Source organism: Bombus impatiens, unplaced genomic scaffold (assembly GCF_000188095.3).
Source record: "Bombus impatiens unplaced genomic scaffold, BIMP_2.2 scf_0670, whole genome shotgun sequence".
In the NCBI taxonomy this organism is placed as follows: Eukaryota; Metazoa; Arthropoda; class Insecta; order Hymenoptera; family Apidae; genus Bombus; species Bombus impatiens.
Window position 1 is genome coordinate 478565 of NT_177089.1, and position 15596 is coordinate 494160.

At 29.8% G+C, this 15596-nt stretch overlaps 5 protein-coding genes across 12 annotated transcripts in view; 3 read left to right on the forward strand and 2 right to left on the reverse strand.

Moving 5' to 3' along the window:
* Positions 1–58: 58 nt before the first annotated feature.
* On the forward strand, positions 59–2748 carry LOC100743116 (COP9 signalosome complex subunit 3). The gene is made up of 4 exons (XM_012389960.3): positions 59–255; positions 670–930; positions 1023–1747; positions 1863–2748. Exons 1-4 carry the CDS (start codon positions 201–203, stop codon positions 2157–2159), a joined length of 1338 nt encoding a protein of 445 aa, XP_012245383.1. The 5' UTR covers positions 59–200; the 3' UTR covers positions 2160–2748.
* A 206-nt stretch (positions 2749–2954) lies between these two features.
* On the reverse strand, positions 2955–3837 carry LOC100743234 (nicotinamide riboside kinase 1). The gene has a single exon (XM_003492280.4). The coding sequence runs from the start codon at positions 3738–3740 to the stop codon at positions 3150–3152; it is 591 nt and encodes a 196-aa protein (XP_003492328.1). The 5' UTR covers positions 3741–3837; the 3' UTR covers positions 2955–3149.
* A 5-nt stretch (positions 3838–3842) lies between these two features.
* On the reverse strand, positions 3843–5209 carry LOC100743358 (active regulator of SIRT1). The gene is made up of 4 exons (XM_003492281.4): positions 5013–5209; positions 4841–4930; positions 4621–4769; positions 3843–4553 (listed from the first exon to the last, which is right to left on the reverse strand). Exons 1-4 carry the CDS (start codon positions 5074–5076, stop codon positions 4431–4433), a joined length of 426 nt encoding a protein of 141 aa, XP_003492329.1. The 5' UTR covers positions 5077–5209; the 3' UTR covers positions 3843–4430.
* Positions 5210–5785: 576 nt separating this feature from the next.
* On the forward strand, positions 5786–9607 carry LOC100743478 (vam6/Vps39-like protein). The gene is made up of 11 exons (XM_003492282.4): positions 5786–6020; positions 6230–6403; positions 6467–6722; positions 6798–7030; positions 7118–7362; positions 7441–7869; positions 7945–8262; positions 8321–8747; positions 8815–8922; positions 9028–9352; positions 9432–9607. The coding sequence occupies exons 1-11, from the start codon at positions 5951–5953 to the stop codon at positions 9493–9495; spliced, it is 2649 nt and encodes an 882-aa protein (XP_003492330.1). The 5' UTR covers positions 5786–5950; the 3' UTR covers positions 9496–9607.
* Positions 9608–10913: 1306 nt separating this feature from the next.
* The window catches only part of LOC100743601 (spectrin beta chain), a 39154-nt gene continuing 34471 nt past the window's right edge, over positions 10914–15596 (forward strand). For 7 of the 8 annotated variants that reach the window (XM_003492283.4, XM_012389910.3, XM_024370175.2 and 4 more), the window contains exon 1: positions 10914–11068. The gene's annotated coding sequence lies outside the window, so the exon portion shown is untranslated. The remainder of the gene's footprint in view (positions 11069–15596) is intronic. The other variant, XM_033322791.1, reaches the window with a different exon arrangement.

Consider the following 15596-nt stretch of genomic DNA (forward strand, 5'->3'; position numbering starts at 1 on the left):
CAAATTGTGTTTTTGAGTGAAACATAAAAGAGGGAGTTCGACGCAACCGGCTATTTTTGTAACTCGTAACATGCTTCAGAGCATTCCGGTTGCCTGTTTCAAAACGTCATCTTAAGTGATCATTTGTTAACGAAAATAATTTCTGTAAATACGGTTCATCACCGATTAAAGGTGGTGATGAGAAGAAAGCAATTGCAGTAATGGCGTCGGCATTGGAGCAATTTGTAAATAATGTGCGGACGCTCTCAAAACAAGGTACGACAGATGTTCAAACCTTCCTTATATTCTTATGAACCTAACCTCCAAGAATAATCCTAAAGGTTTATTAGAACGTTCTGCGTTACTCTATAATGATCCTTTCCTAGAAAAATAGGATTCGAGTTCACAATATTTTCTCATTGTGGTATCGAATAACTCATCCGTTTAATTTTATTCGGATCGTATATAAATCTGATTTCTATATTAAGTATATCTATGACTAAATCTTAAATATGTATATCAACATTTTTCTTTACAGCGCCATATAAACCTTTTTCTTAAATTGTTTAATATCAAGTGTATATAAAAAATATATGCATTTGTTAAATCAATATTCTATTGTAAATAAAATTATAATATTTTTTGAAGTAATTGTTAAATAATATTATTCAATTGCCTTATGTTCCTTAGGTAATTTTAGAGAGCTGTCAGAAATAATAGCTAAAAGCACAGATGTTCTAATAAAAAATGGACAACATTTAGATAACGTTTTGGAAACCCTAAATCTGCAGGAACATTCATTAGGTATTTTGGCAGTATTATGTGTAAAATTTTCACTGCCTAATCCTAATGGTGCAAACAATGCTGATGCTTATAAACCGCTATTTAATCAGGTTCAGGAATTTATCATTGGTTGTAATGGAGAACAAGTTAGATTTGCTTCTGATATATGTAAGTTTCTAACCTTTCTTCTTTTGTATTGGGAACCATTAAAATTATAATGAAACTATTTTTGTAATTGATTTCTATCATTTACATTGTAGATGCAGAATTATGCCATTTATTTACTCAAACATTAGTTGAACTGCAAATACCATTGCGTGGTATTGAACTATTGTGCCGTGCAATACGTAAAATACAACTATTCGATAGCCAGCTTACTTCAATACATGCTGATCTTTGTCAACTATGTCTTCTCTCTAAGTGTTTCAAACCAGCACTTGAATTTCTCGATATAGATATTACTGGTATCAGCCAAGAGGAAGGACAATTTGATTCAAAATACTTTTTACTTTATTATTATTATGGTGGTATGATATATACAGCATTAAAGAATTATGATAGAGCATTGTACTTTTTTGAAGTGTGTGTAACCACACCTGCCATGGCAGTTAGTTACATTATGTTAGAAGCCTACAAGAAATATATTCTGGTCTCTTTAATTTTGCATGGGAAAGTTTTGAATCTACCTAGGTATACGAGTCAAGTAGTTAATAGGTACATGAAACCACTGGGTCAACAGTATCAAGAATTGGCTACAGCTTATCAAATGAATAGTTGTGAAGAGGTGCAGAATATTATCACCAAATATCAACAACTGTTTACAAGAGACCATAATATGGGACTGGTGAAACAAGTGCTCAGCTATTTATACAAGAAGAACATACAAAGATTGACAAAAACTTTTTTGACTCTTAGCTTAAGTGATGTGGCTAGTAGAGTTCAATTATCAGGACCTGCCGATGCAGAAAAATATATATTAAACATGGTAAATGCACTTATTATTTATTTATATATTTATTTTATATAATATATATTTATTATTTATATAATAATTGTGTGTATAGATGTTACATAAAGATGTTTTATATTTATAATCATAGATAGAAGATGGTGAAATTTTTGCAACAATCAATCAAAAAGATGGTATGGTAGTGTTTCATGATGATCCAGAAAAATACAATTCACCACAGATGTTGGCAAAATTAGAAAAAGAAATGGCAGCATGTATGGAATTGGACAAACGAGTTCTTGAAATGGAAGAAGAAGTTGTTCTTACACCGCAATATGTTCGAAAAGCTTGTGGACAAAATGATCAAGATGATCAAACACCTGGACCTGCTCCAACAAATGTAACAAATGTGCAAGGCCAATCTAAACATAGCACCTATTCCATGTAACATATACACGTCGTTGTGCGTTATCTTTATTAAAAAAGAGAAAAAAACGAAGTGAATCTTGTTGAAAACGAAGACTTGAACATTTTGAAGCCTGTTTTGGATGAAGATAAATGTCCGAAATTTGGCGAAACATTTTGTACAAAATAAAAAGAACATTGCTATGTATCATTATACCCTTTCTGAATTTCTGTAAAAGTGAAGATTGATTACTAAGTTGTAAGCTATGAAGTGTCTGCAAGGAGTTGTAAACTCAAACATTCTTAATTTTCTAAGCCTTTTACAATTAATTTTTGTACAAAATATACTATGCATAAAGAACGAAATTTAAAACTCTTTCCTAAGGAATTACTTAACATCTGAAGCAGGCTTTATGTGCAAACAATATGCAACAAAAACAAAAAAGATTGTACATGTTGTAGTTACAATATTGTGATACACAGCTACAAAATTACCACATTTTCAACATAAACTACATTTGATTCATGTATGGGCATTTTCATGGGAATTCATAAAAAAACTTCATCAGTACTGATAATGCAACAATGACTCATGTACATACATTTCTCACAAAAAGGAAAGTGATGAAATACAAGTGTACTTATCATTTTCAAAAAAAAAATATCGCTCAATGCACAACTGTGCCAGGTAAGTACACTACGCTTTTCAGCTCAGTAAAAATCAGTTGTCAATATATATAGGGAATTTAATATACAAGATATACATTTATTATTGCGATTATTTTATTTCGAATTTAAAAAAAAATATTTGGGATAAATGTCCTAGATTATTATGGAAAATATTTCAGAATATTAATTATATTTTGTGCTAAACATTCTGGAATGTACAGATGTTTCTTTTTGAAACTAATGTTTGTAATATCACCATCTTTTTGTTAAATGATAGCTAAATATCCACAATCAGTTTATGGTGTATATTTATTTTTTATAGTTTTAAGCGCTTTTTTTTTACATATAATAATATGATGAGACTTTATGATAATAATTTTTTTATTTCTGCAAAAACCAGTTGAAATATCTCTTCTTTACTTTCCAATCCATCAATGAATGTTATTGTCTTACAAAAGTCATTGTCCTTCATTAATTCATCTTTATGCTTTAAATATTCTGGCCAAACAACTTTTTCGAAATAGCCAGGAACATCTGGTGGATCGTATACTCTTCCTTTCCTTCTTTCCCAACATTCTTCTTTTGTTAATGTTATGAAATATTTACGATCACATAAATCTGAAATAACCTTACATTTGAAAAGTAAAAACCCATCTAATATTAATATATTTTTATTAACTGTTTCGGAAGAACTATTTTCTGTAGGTGACGATTTGATCAATTGTAAAACATCTGAACGCATTTTGTTCATATCCATACTGGTTATTACTTCCCAGTTTAAATGATTAAGTTCATCAATTTTTACATGACGTGGATCGTTTTTCGGTAAGAAATAGTTGTCTTGGTATATCACTACTGAATTTTTTAACTCATTATGAAGTCGATTAGTTAAAGAAGTCTTTCCACTGCATGTTGCACCCGAAATACCAAGCACAAACCATTTCTTTGAAGACATTTTGAGTTTTCTCTAGTAATAATAATTTTACTTAAAATCTAGAATAGGTTAACTCATACTAGCCACGTACTAGGAACATACATATAAACAATGGCGGTCTAGTTACATAAGTTACATTAACTTTATTACTTAATCAATGATAAAATACACACAAATGTGTCAATGTTTCTCAACACAATGTAGTTAGCAATATACAATATAATATTTTCATTTACATAAACCTTTTTATGTATATGTTACGAATCATGAAGTTTACTTGATTTATTACTCGAAAAATATGGTTTAACGTGATAAATAGTAAACAATACTAATCCACCAATGAAGCATAAGCCAGACACTGCAGGAATTATTAATGCAATATTGTGAGAACCAAAAAACGATCGTATTCTATTATCATCTATGAATGGTAAACCAATAATCCATATAGTGTAATAGAGAAATAAAGAGGAAGTTAAAATTAATATCACTTTACCCCTTTTACGATCGCTATTAAACATTTTACATTTAACAATTTATAGTAGATTAAACATTTATCATATAAACGTGCAAAAAATAATATTGCTTTACAGATGAAATACAATTAAATGTCTTTATATATTGGTGACTATCATAATGCCATGTATACTAAGTAAAGTTCATTAATTGAAATTCGTTTACCTAATATATAATTTAAGAAATATAAAATTATCATTACTGATCCACGTATTCTTTTTCAAATTTCTTAAAATCTTCTTCAGTAAATGCAGTGGCTTCAGGTTCCTTAGGTTTCTTTTCCTTTGGAATATATCTCTTTCTCAAAGCTCTGCTTAATAACTGATATAAAATTTTTTGATTAGTAAAATTTATTTCATGAGTAATTAAAAAATTTATGGAACTATACCTTATTTGTTGTATTTGGATCAATACGATTAGTGCTAAGCAATAAAAGCCTCTGTACATTTTCATCTGTAGGATCTACTTTTGCAGCTAATTTTTTTTGAGTTTCATAAACAGTTACTTTGCTTGATCGGCCAAGGACTGTTCCGAGATCTTAAGAAATATTTACTTTTCATTAGCTGATAAACGATAGATTAATCTTTTATTTCGAAGATTATAAATACCTGTTTTATCGTTTTTAGAAAATATCCTGTGTTTTGGAGGGATCAGATCCAGCGAACCTTTATATTTTACGTGTTTTCTTTTCTTTTTTTCTATAAAATAAATATTTTGTGTAATATTAAATATATATTTATAACCTATACAAGTTAAAATGCTGGATAATAGAATATATACCTTGCTTTACACTTTTTTCGTAACCCAACAATTCAAGTCCTTTTCGTACAAGCGAATTTGACATATTTGTAAAATTTTAAATTAATTTTTTTTATGTATCATATGAAAATATCAAGTGTTAAATATCATTGTACACATACAGCTACAATTTACAATAGAACCGAAAGAAATGAACTATAAGTATGCCATCTATACAGGAAATATATTTGATAAGTGTATAAAATACAGAACTTTTTATTTCATCGTTTTATGTTATTAATTAATATTATTTTTTAAAATCTTAAATTTTATTAATTTGTGTACTTTTCGAAATATAGATTTATTACTTTGTATATATAATTATTAAATATAATTTTGTTTTTAGACAATAATAACTTTTAAACATATAATTTGGAAATTTTTGTTATTTGTTCATTATAAATTGATGTAATTTATGAATCTTTTGGCAATAAACCGTGGATTCAAGAAGCTAAAGATCTCCTTCAAATAAAAAGATCGTAACATATTTGTATTAAATTTTAAAAAACATTGGCCGTATAGATAAATAATAAATGATGATTATAAAATAAAAATTTATTTTATACAACTTAAAATAATGTAAAATGTTTATTGCAACAGGTTATAAATGCAGCTATTGTAATAGATAAAATAAATAATATAATACTAATGTTCTATAACTTGTTAATGCTTTATTCCTCTCAAACTGCTATTACTATATTTTCTTTATTTAGTTGCACCTATACATAGAATTTTACTATCTGCGTTGTTTATCAAAGGATTTGTACTATATGTCTGATCATAGTCTGAGTTAGTTGTCAAACATATTCGAATGTCAGCTGTACATATGTAATCGATTACTAATGCTAAAAAATTAATTTTCTAATTTCTGGATTTGTAAAGAAATTAGCAATAAAAAAGTTTACTTCTTAAACGTCAAAATGCACGACGCTTATGAAGAAACCTTAATATTAAATATTTCTGTTCAAATAGAATCTATGGCTGCGTACGGTAGGAACCATATAACCTTAAAACTAAAAATTTTTAACCCTAAATATATAATTTTATGTGGATATATTTAGCATTTTTTGGATATAAAATTATTTTTTATTGCATCTTTATAAAATGTATTCCTTGTTATTTATTTTGAATATATATTTAATTATAATATTTTTTTATATTTATATGCAAGTGTAGTGAATAATAGCAAAGTGTTTCAGATGACAATTTACTGATTGGAACAAGAGAGGGTCATCTTCTTATGTATAATGTACCATCTGTATTAGATGACAATCACAAATTAGAATTGTTACGTCATAGTAAAAACTTCAATAAAAAGCGTATCACTCAGATAGATGTTGTACCAGAGTATAACTTGCTTATAATTTTAACAGGTATTTTTATTTTGATTTTTTTAATCAAAAATGGTATACTTAATTTATTGTATCTTTTTGTAGATAATATAGTATGTGTTCATGATTTAAACTCTCCAAACTTTCAACAACTTTATCAATTACAAAAGACTCGTGGTGCCACATTATTTGCTTTAGATATAAAACCAAATCAAATTGTAAATGGTGAAAATCAAACAGTTGTGCACTTATGTGTTGCTGTGAAACGTAAGCTACAATTATATAATTCAAGAGGAAAAAAATTTGAGACATTTAATGGTTTTGAATTAACTGTGCCAGATATTCCACGTGAATTATGTTGGTATGTGTTCTATGTTAGATACAAAATAATTTATGTATTCTGATAGAATAACAAAATATCTTAATTCTATCAAAGGTGTGGTGAAACATTAATTTTGGGTTTTCGTGGATTATCATACACAACTTTGAATTTAAATGGAAAAACCAAAGAATTATTTCCAACTGGAAAATCTCCTGAACCAAGTGTTACAAAATTGTCTGATAATTCCTTTGTACTAGGAAAAGATTCTCAATCATTTGTTATGGATACCAGAGGAGAACTGATTCAACATAATCCAGTAAAATGGTCTGATACACCAAGTGCATTAGGTATAGAATATATATAATTGTGTTAAAAACATTTATGTAATTCTTTCTTGAATTGTGTATAATAATATAAAAATTGAATTATTTTAGCTTGGGATGATCCTTATTTACTTGGAATTGTTCATGACAGATTAGAAGTATATACTATAGAGGGTTGTCTGCATATTCAAACAATAAAAGATCTAAACAAAGCTAGGCTTATATACAGATGCAAACAAGGGAAAGTTTTTGTAGCATCAATTAGTCATGTTTGGTGTGTGAGAGCAGTTGATGTAACACATCAAATTAGAACATTACTAGAGCAAACTCAGTTTCAGTTAGCAATAAAATTAACTGTATGTTAATAGTAGCTTTGATTATTTACTTTGTTTTAATTTAATGAAATTTTAAAATAAAGTTTTTTGTTATTTTAGAGCTTATCCGATATAACAGAAGAAGAAAAACATAAGCAAATATATAAAATTCAAACATTGTATGCTCATCATCTGTTTCGTAACAAAAGATTTCAAGAAGCAATGGATCAGTTCTTAAAAATAGGAACAGATCCTTATGAAGTGATAATGTTATTTCCTGATTTAGTTACACCATCTAGCAGTAATCCTGAAGTCAGTGATCCAACTTTGCCTAAACTCCAAGACCATGATTTAGAAAAAGGTCTACGTGCATTAATAATTTTTCTTACTGAAGTTAGATATAAGTTAATGGGCGGTAATGCAAAATCCAAGGATAAGGATAACAATGAGGAAAAATCTGTAGTGAATGGAAAAAAGAATATGACAGCAGTAGCTACAGAACAATTATTAAAGATTATAGACACAACTCTGTTAAAATGTTATCTACAGGTAATTTAGAATTTCTAGCTTATAATAAGTAGTGTCTAATGTCAGTTAATTTGTGTTTATGAAACGTTTTTACAGACTACTGATGCATTGGTAGCACCATTACTCAGATTAAATCATTGTCATTTAGCAGAAGCTGAAAAAACTTTATTAATGCATCAAAAATATCCTGAACTTATTATATTATATCAAACCAAGGGACAACATAGAAAAGCATTGGAGCTTCTGGAAAAGCATGCAAAAGAGAATGATTCTAGTCTAAAAGGCACTGCAAGAACGATACAATATTTGCAGCAACTTGGTAAAGATCATATGGATTTAATTTTGAAGTTTGCTGGTTGGGTTTTGAATGAAGATCCAGAACAAGGACTTCGAATTTTCATGGAAGATATGCAGGTAATGCATATCATATAATGCTCTTCAATTCTTTTGTAAATTATATTTATAATTCCAGCAAGTTGAACTATTACCAAGACCAAAGGTATTGGATTATCTTCTATGTCATCACAAAGATTTAGTGATAACATATTTGGAATATGTAGTACATGTTTGGGAAGATACTAATCCTTTGTTCCATAATGTTTTAATACATCAATACAAAGAAAAATGTTTAGCGTGTATGAGTGAAAATGCTACACCAGCCGAAAAACAAACAGCCCAACATATAAGACAAAAATTGCAACAGTTTTTAGAAAAATCTACGCATTATACTCCTGAAACGATATTAGTACATTTTCCATTTGATAATTTGTTCGAGGAGCGTGCTATTATTCTTGGAAGACTTGGACGTCATCAGCAAGCTATTTCAATATATATTAGTCTTCTTAATGATATAGCAAAAGCAACTGAGTATTGTTATAACGTATATACTAGATATCAAAGTATGTGTTAACTGAAGCATTAAAACTATCTATTTACAAAAACGCGCAATTACTTTTTTATTTCTAGATCAAGAAATTGTAGATAAACAAAAACAATCCGATGGAGCTGATGAAGTCTATGTAATGCTTATTCAACAATTGTTGAAACCCGACGATAAAGGAGTTTTAATCACAGGTAAAATTTCGACGTGTGCAATATTATGTCCATTTTAAGATAACAGTTAATAGTTAATATAATAATATATATAATATATTAAATATTATAAGAAACACATTATAGGATGTATCCCAGAAATGCAAAGAACAGCAGAGCCTGATTTGGAAATGGCACTTGAGCTGCTCGAGAAGCATGCATCAAAGATAAATCCACTAAAGGCATTAGAGCTTCTGCCTGATACAGTTCCTATAGGTAGAATCAAGTACTTTTTAGAAGTCAGTTTGCAGGAAAAATTAAACACTGCAAGAAGGATACAAGTATTAAAAGGATTACTTTACGCTGAACTCTTGCAAGTACAAGAGCAGCGTATGCATTATGAATCACAGAGCGTTCTTATGACGGAATTCAATATATGTCCAGTGTGTAAAAAGAGATTCGGCAATCAGAGGTCAGTATTTAAATACTATATAGAATAATATTGACTGTGATTGTCGTACAAAGAAGTTACTACATCAATTATTTTTCAGTGCGTTTGCGAGGTATCCGAATGGCGATATTGTACATTATTCGTGTCAAGATCGTAAGGCATAAGCTATATCTAGTTAAAAAATGTATTTATATTAATTATTAAGTGATGTAAAATGTACATTGTGACGTCCTTCTGCTTATAATATGTATATAAATGTATACATTTTCCATTTACCTTTCTATTTATATTTGCTGTGATCTGCTTTTAAATTTATTTTTTATTGTAATACCATTTAATATTTTTATCTTTAAGAAGAAATTTCAAAAAATTAATTTAATTACATTATATATACATACATGTTATTTTCAAGACACAATTATAAAGAATTAAAGAAATATTATTTTTCAATTCTTCAATTTCAAACGTTTGAAAAATATCAAATAAAGATGTTCCAATAATTAATTTTGAATTATGGAATGATGAAACGTAACGAAAGAACGAATGCGATTATTTATACTGTACATGTATGTTTTACTCTTTTATTTAGAACTTTCTGCTATATTTAATATTTCTTGAATATTCAAAATAAATTTTCTCTCGTAATTGAATGGTTGTCATATAAATTTTCGTAATAATGTGTAACGGAGAGGATGGGGCGTGCCCGGTCCAGAATATGGGTAAACGGGACTAGTGATGTCATAAGCTATCTTGTATTCCTACGCCGGCTGTTACAAGGCAGGTACGGTACCGATACAAGTGCACTTGTAAATGTTTTAATCATATAAATTTGTGCAATAAAAGGTCAAATGTACTTACTTTCTTAGTTACTCTCACGAAAAAATCATATTATAGATATTAAACAAAAAATTGCTATTCATACAGTTTTAAACGATATAAATATATAATGAAGTAACTACATTAATAAAACTTAATAGGAATATTTTCTTATTTCGTAAATTACTAACGCATAATTTTATAAAGACTCTATAATTATAAGAAGTAAATTTGTTTCCAAGACAATTATTTAACAAGTATTCTATTGGTTATAAAATGTATGTTATCCAAAAACAATACATAAGAAGAAGACAATGCACAAGGAAAACGATTATTTGTTTATTCCACAACTAAATGATCAATACACTTATATTAATAAAAGAAAAAAAAAATGCACATCTTTAGCATTTTTGAAAATGATTTACAATATTCATTCCGATGTAACATTGTTAGTCGATAATTAAACGGATGTTTAAAAAATCATTTCAATTGTTCATAGAACTACCAGAATAATTCAAATGAATAATTCGTAATTTTTTATAAAAATTCTACAGATTCAAAATGGCACATTTTTGGGGGGATTTTCCATGATTTGTTACGAAGTACATGGATAATTTTATTTTTCCGTTACATTGCACCTTTCATTTTCATTTCTTTATCGTTAAAAATATCATCCTACGAAAATTATACATCGGTTTGCTGCAGACATTCATAATGTTACGCGTGCTTCTTATTGGTGGATGAGAACTGGGACTAGCTACGCTGGCGTAGGTCGACGCCGTATGCGCTCAGTCAGTTGCGCGCCGGTCGAGTGTGTGGATGGATTTGTGTGGATCGTTATCGGTGGTTTTTGGTGTACATCGGCAGGTTTTTATGCGAGTACTGGGATAAAACGTTGTCGCAGGGTATCCTCACGAGAAGGTATGTACACCATTTCCTCTGGTTTCAGTTCGAAAACACGAAAGCGATCAAGTTTTACGATCGGTTGTCTCGTGACGGCTCGGACTTTACAGATAAAAATGGCGTGTGCCGCCTTAGCTTCCCCGATTTCTCCTTACTTTTGAATCGTTACACACCATTTCGTTACACGTATCTTTTGACAGCGCTCGAACGACACTCATATTCCGATGGTACGTGAGATCGTTTGTCATTTATCGTAATCGCTTCACTTTTTACAATTTCTTCGGTCAAGTGCTGCATTGATTCTAGTAATAACGAACCTGTGCCCACTGTGCTATTAAATAAGCTATTTCGTTTCACCTCCCAGATGTAAGAGCATTCGTAATCTTCTTACTTTTATGTATAGCTCTAAAACTGTATGCAGTTAAGATACAAAACTTTTATCAAAGAAATGAAAATGAAAGATACATAATGTAAGAAGAAGTAAGATTATCTATGTATCTTATAACAAATCATAGAAAATCCCTTAAAAATGCATCATTATCAATCTAAATTTCTATGAAAAATGATGGGTTGGTCATTTGGATTATTATGGTAGTTCTAGGAACAATTCGCTTGATTGTACGACGAATATTTCTGTTAATACCACGAATACCCGTTATTTCTTTTGAAGTAAGATCATTGTGCTTTAGGGTTCGCATTTATAGCTTCTTTAATTTCCGCTACATGGTGTCCCCTGAATGGTTTTGTTCACCTGTCAAGACGCCCTATCTGTCGGTGACCTAATTTTGCTCTCCACTGAAAATCTGTCAAGCATTGTACCATCGTTCGCCGGAATATCAGACTACTTGTTTGCCGTATAAAATCGAACGCCGTTTTCATCGCTGACCTAAAAAATATACGCGCGGTGTTTTGCAAATGAGTAACGCGAAATATTCAAGATTTTAAAGATACGTGTTCGAATAAATTTTACGCTCTGTAGTTCTTATGGTTCGTCATTGTATTCTACGTTGAAAAATAATTCCTTGGAAAAGTTAACCGAAGATAATCTAATCATTTAGAAGTGCGTATTCGGGGCTGTTTTATCTTGATAACACAGTAAAATGGACATTTGACGACGATCGTGTTTATACTTCGTTTCAAAATAACTTTTGGAAAATGTCATGCGTGCGAAAAGTGTAGACGTATAAAATTCAAAAATATCCATACCTGTGATATAGATACCGGTGAATAATTTTTATTTATATTTATCCGGAACTCGTACCAACATTAATAAAAATGATCCAATCACGCGGCATAGTTATTTAATTGGTGACGGTGTTATAAATTGCCAGTTCGTCGTATAAATGATTTCGTCATGATACCGAATTCGGTGCTGAGTCATTGTCAAAAACCTTCCAATCGTTCGTAAAATATTATAATAAATTTTTACACACAAAATATTAGGAAATTATTATATCGATTCTAACCGCATATATCTATACATACCGTTTTTATGTTTATGACATTCGAGACTGGCATAGTCGATACATATCTCGAATCGAATATCTCGAAACTTTTAACCTCTTTTAACCGTTAAAACGGTTTCACAATTATAAATGATAAGTCAACATCTACAAAAGATTATATATTACATAAAATATTAGTAACGTGGAAATAATAGTAATAATTGTTTGATAAATCTAATTTTTGATTTAGTAATAGCTGTTGGTTCTCTGTAAGTGTTGTGTTTACAGTTACGTCACCGTTGCCGGGCTTGGGCGTGTGCGCGTCTTCGGCATAAATTAATAAATTAGTGTCGTGCCGATCGCTTCTTCCGGATTACGTTTTCGGCGACATCTGCCTGTTTCATTCAAACCGGAACAATGCTCGTGCGTTAAAACGTTACGTTGCGCAAATGATATATAATTGCACGGAGGTAGACACTTATCTTATTATTATAAATAAATTTATACAAAATTCGATACTTTTTGTTGACAGAATTTTGTGAAATAAATCCTTAAGTGATCATACATACTATAAACCATTTATGGTTATCTTCTTATGAATCAGTCTAACGACTAAATATATTAGACATTTTTATAAATATATTAAAGATAATGTACATATTATATATATAATATTATATTATTATAGTATAGTATAGTGTATATATACAGCATTCTCTCGTTTCCGGTATTTGCTACAGTTCCCGTACTTGGTAACGTGATCCGGTAATTGCTTGAAGCAGTGTAAACATTTTTTGCTAGTGGTTCTTAGAAAATTTTTACCTTGCATCAAGAGTGGTCTCTTGACAAAGTCTTTGGTAATCATTGTATAATCATTGGTAATCATAATTGCTTAAGCATGTTTTTATTCGTTCAATGCCCTACAGAATTTAGGGAATCTTTTTAGAAAGTGGAAAAGGTTCTAGAGTGTAAAGGCTGCATTGTGATCATTGGTATTTACTCATGGTATAGTCGTTAGTTTTAATGGACGTCTCTTAAATGTGATGGTTCAGAAGCGAACATTGATGCATTTTCAAAGAAGTTGTATGTAAATTATGTTAGCGTATGATGTCATCAGTCGGTATAGTATATATGTACTTGTGAATATGGTTATTTATGATCAACACTAGAACACTCTTGCACAATTGAATTGATATTATTAGTGAAATTTTACAAGTTATAAATTACCAATGTTAACAACATTAATATCCGAGTATAAAGTATGTACTTGTTAAGACTAGATAGATCTAGTTTAAGCAGCGGGTTAATTGTCGAATATGAATTCTATTAATAAACGATGCAAATTTAATGGTACTGCTTCGGAAAATTTCTGTTAAATTCAGTTAGACAAATTTATACTGCTTCGCTGTAGACAAACAGTGTAAATTCGTTTTTATCGCCAATTTAAATATAAATATTATTTTTAGATACTAAGATAAACATATTTGCAGATACTATAGGCATGTTACATTGTCGTGTTCCTGGAGGACAGATTACATTGCTTCCTTCTAAAAATACCCAAGGGACGTTTCCAACTTTTCTGCCCTGATTGGCGTATCCATACGTTTATCATGCGCCATAGGGAAACGATATTGCGGCGTAACATTTAATAAGTGCGGGAGCACATACATATACATGTACTAAGGACATTGCACCGCGCTCATCAATTTTCCAGCTTCCTTTCAGCGTGTACCTTTCTATAGACGCGTTACCTAATTCCTTGCATAATTACGATCATATCGTTATTTGACGATGGATCGAAATTGAATTTTTAGATTCGCGAAACTGTCAAATTTTCTGGGATTTCGAGACCCTGGAAGCTCAGAATGCTTATTTTTTTCTTTTTTTCTCCCGAGGAGAAATTTTGTCAGGAATCTAAAATCTTAAGAAATCTTTGTCAGAAAATCGAATTGTTTTTGAAGGCGAACTGCAACATAATTAAATTTTTATGTTTTACCGTTTCGCAATAGAAATTGTGAAATTATACGTGAACTCGATTTCATTATTATTAATAAAAATAACATAAACTAAAATAAATTCGTAAGTTTTGAGGAGTTTCCAGTGTTACGTCTCCAACTCTTATCCGATTAATTATCTAGTTTCGTTTATAGTTAAGATTTTAAGATCGTTTCACTGTTATGCAATTCGTATTTTCTCACGCAGGAAACTAACTGTACACGACGAGATGGAGATAGTTCGTGAATGGAATATTCCAAATTCCCGAGTTTCTTGTGCCACTTACTGGCACAGAGTGGATATTTACATTACATATATGTATTATATTATGTTACTTATAGGTCAGTGGGAAATCATATAGCGCGCAAAAGGTATAAAATATTTTGTAATCCTTTGTTTCATGTATTATTCATCAACGTTAAAGCGTACTTATTATCTTGAGGTGATTCTTAAATTACACGGTTCGTTTCTTTGAATAGGTTTCGTAGAAAGCTCGTAAAACAGCAATGGGCACGAAATTTATTTAAATTCGATAACATCTGCGATATCCGAGCAACAGAATTGCGTTGTTGATTTTTTCTTTTCCCCTTTTTAAAATGCCGTAAATTCACTCTTTTTATGCTTTGCGGATTCAGTTGATTTACATTTTCATTGTGTATTGTAATGTCGAAATTTTCTTGACTGTAATAGTAAATAGAATTCATTTTTTCGAAAAAGTAAAACCGTACAACGTAATCGTTTTTTTTTTTAAACGCACGATGAGGATTCGTAGATCGTAAATTGGCACGGAATCTCTAATTAAATAATTCTACAAATTAATCACGTTTTTCTTCTCTATTTACGTAGTTACATATTCGTAGTTCTTTTTGTTGTATCTTAAATTAATCTTCTTATCTTTTACTTTTATCCCTTTATTTTTATTTTTTTCACAATTTGCTAATTGCCATTTTTATCATTTAATGTATGTTTATTTATCTTTCTATAATATTTTTGTATGGAGCTTACGATAAACGATATTGTAATATCGTGGCAAAAATAATTGTACAATATAGATTTAAATTATGTAAAAATTAGATTATGCAAATTATGTAAATTATGTAATATTA

Coding starts and splice junctions, on each gene's coding strand:
- LOC100743116 (XM_012389960.3), top strand. CDS start 201: ATGGCGTCGGCATTGGAGCAATTTGTAAATAATGTGCGGACGCTCTCA. Junction 256..669: donor GCGGACGCTCTCAAAACAAG/GTACGACAGATG, acceptor TATGTTCCTTAG/GTAATTTTAGAGAGCTGTCA. Junction 931..1,022: donor TAGATTTGCTTCTGATATAT/GTAAGTTTCTAA, acceptor TTTACATTGTAG/ATGCAGAATTATGCCATTTA.
- LOC100743234 (XM_003492280.4), bottom strand. CDS start 3,740: ATGTCTTCAAAGAAATGGTTTGTGCTTGGTATTTCGGGTGCAACATGC.
- LOC100743358 (XM_003492281.4), bottom strand. CDS start 5,076: ATGTCAAATTCGCTTGTACGAAAAGGACTTGAATTGTTGGGTTACGAA. Junction 4,770..4,840: donor TTCTAAAAACGATAAAACAG/GTATTTATAATC, acceptor ATATTTCTTAAG/ATCTCGGAACAGTCCTTGGC. Junction 4,554..4,620: donor ATCCAAATACAACAAATAAG/GTATAGTTCCAT, acceptor ATTTTATATCAG/TTATTAAGCAGAGCTTTGAG.
- LOC100743478 (XM_003492282.4), top strand. CDS start 5,951: ATGCACGACGCTTATGAAGAAACCTTAATATTAAATATTTCTGTTCAA. Junction 7,363..7,440: donor AGTTAGCAATAAAATTAACT/GTATGTTAATAG, acceptor TTGTTATTTTAG/AGCTTATCCGATATAACAGA. Junction 8,923..9,027: donor TAAAGGAGTTTTAATCACAG/GTAAAATTTCGA, acceptor AACACATTATAG/GATGTATCCCAGAAATGCAA.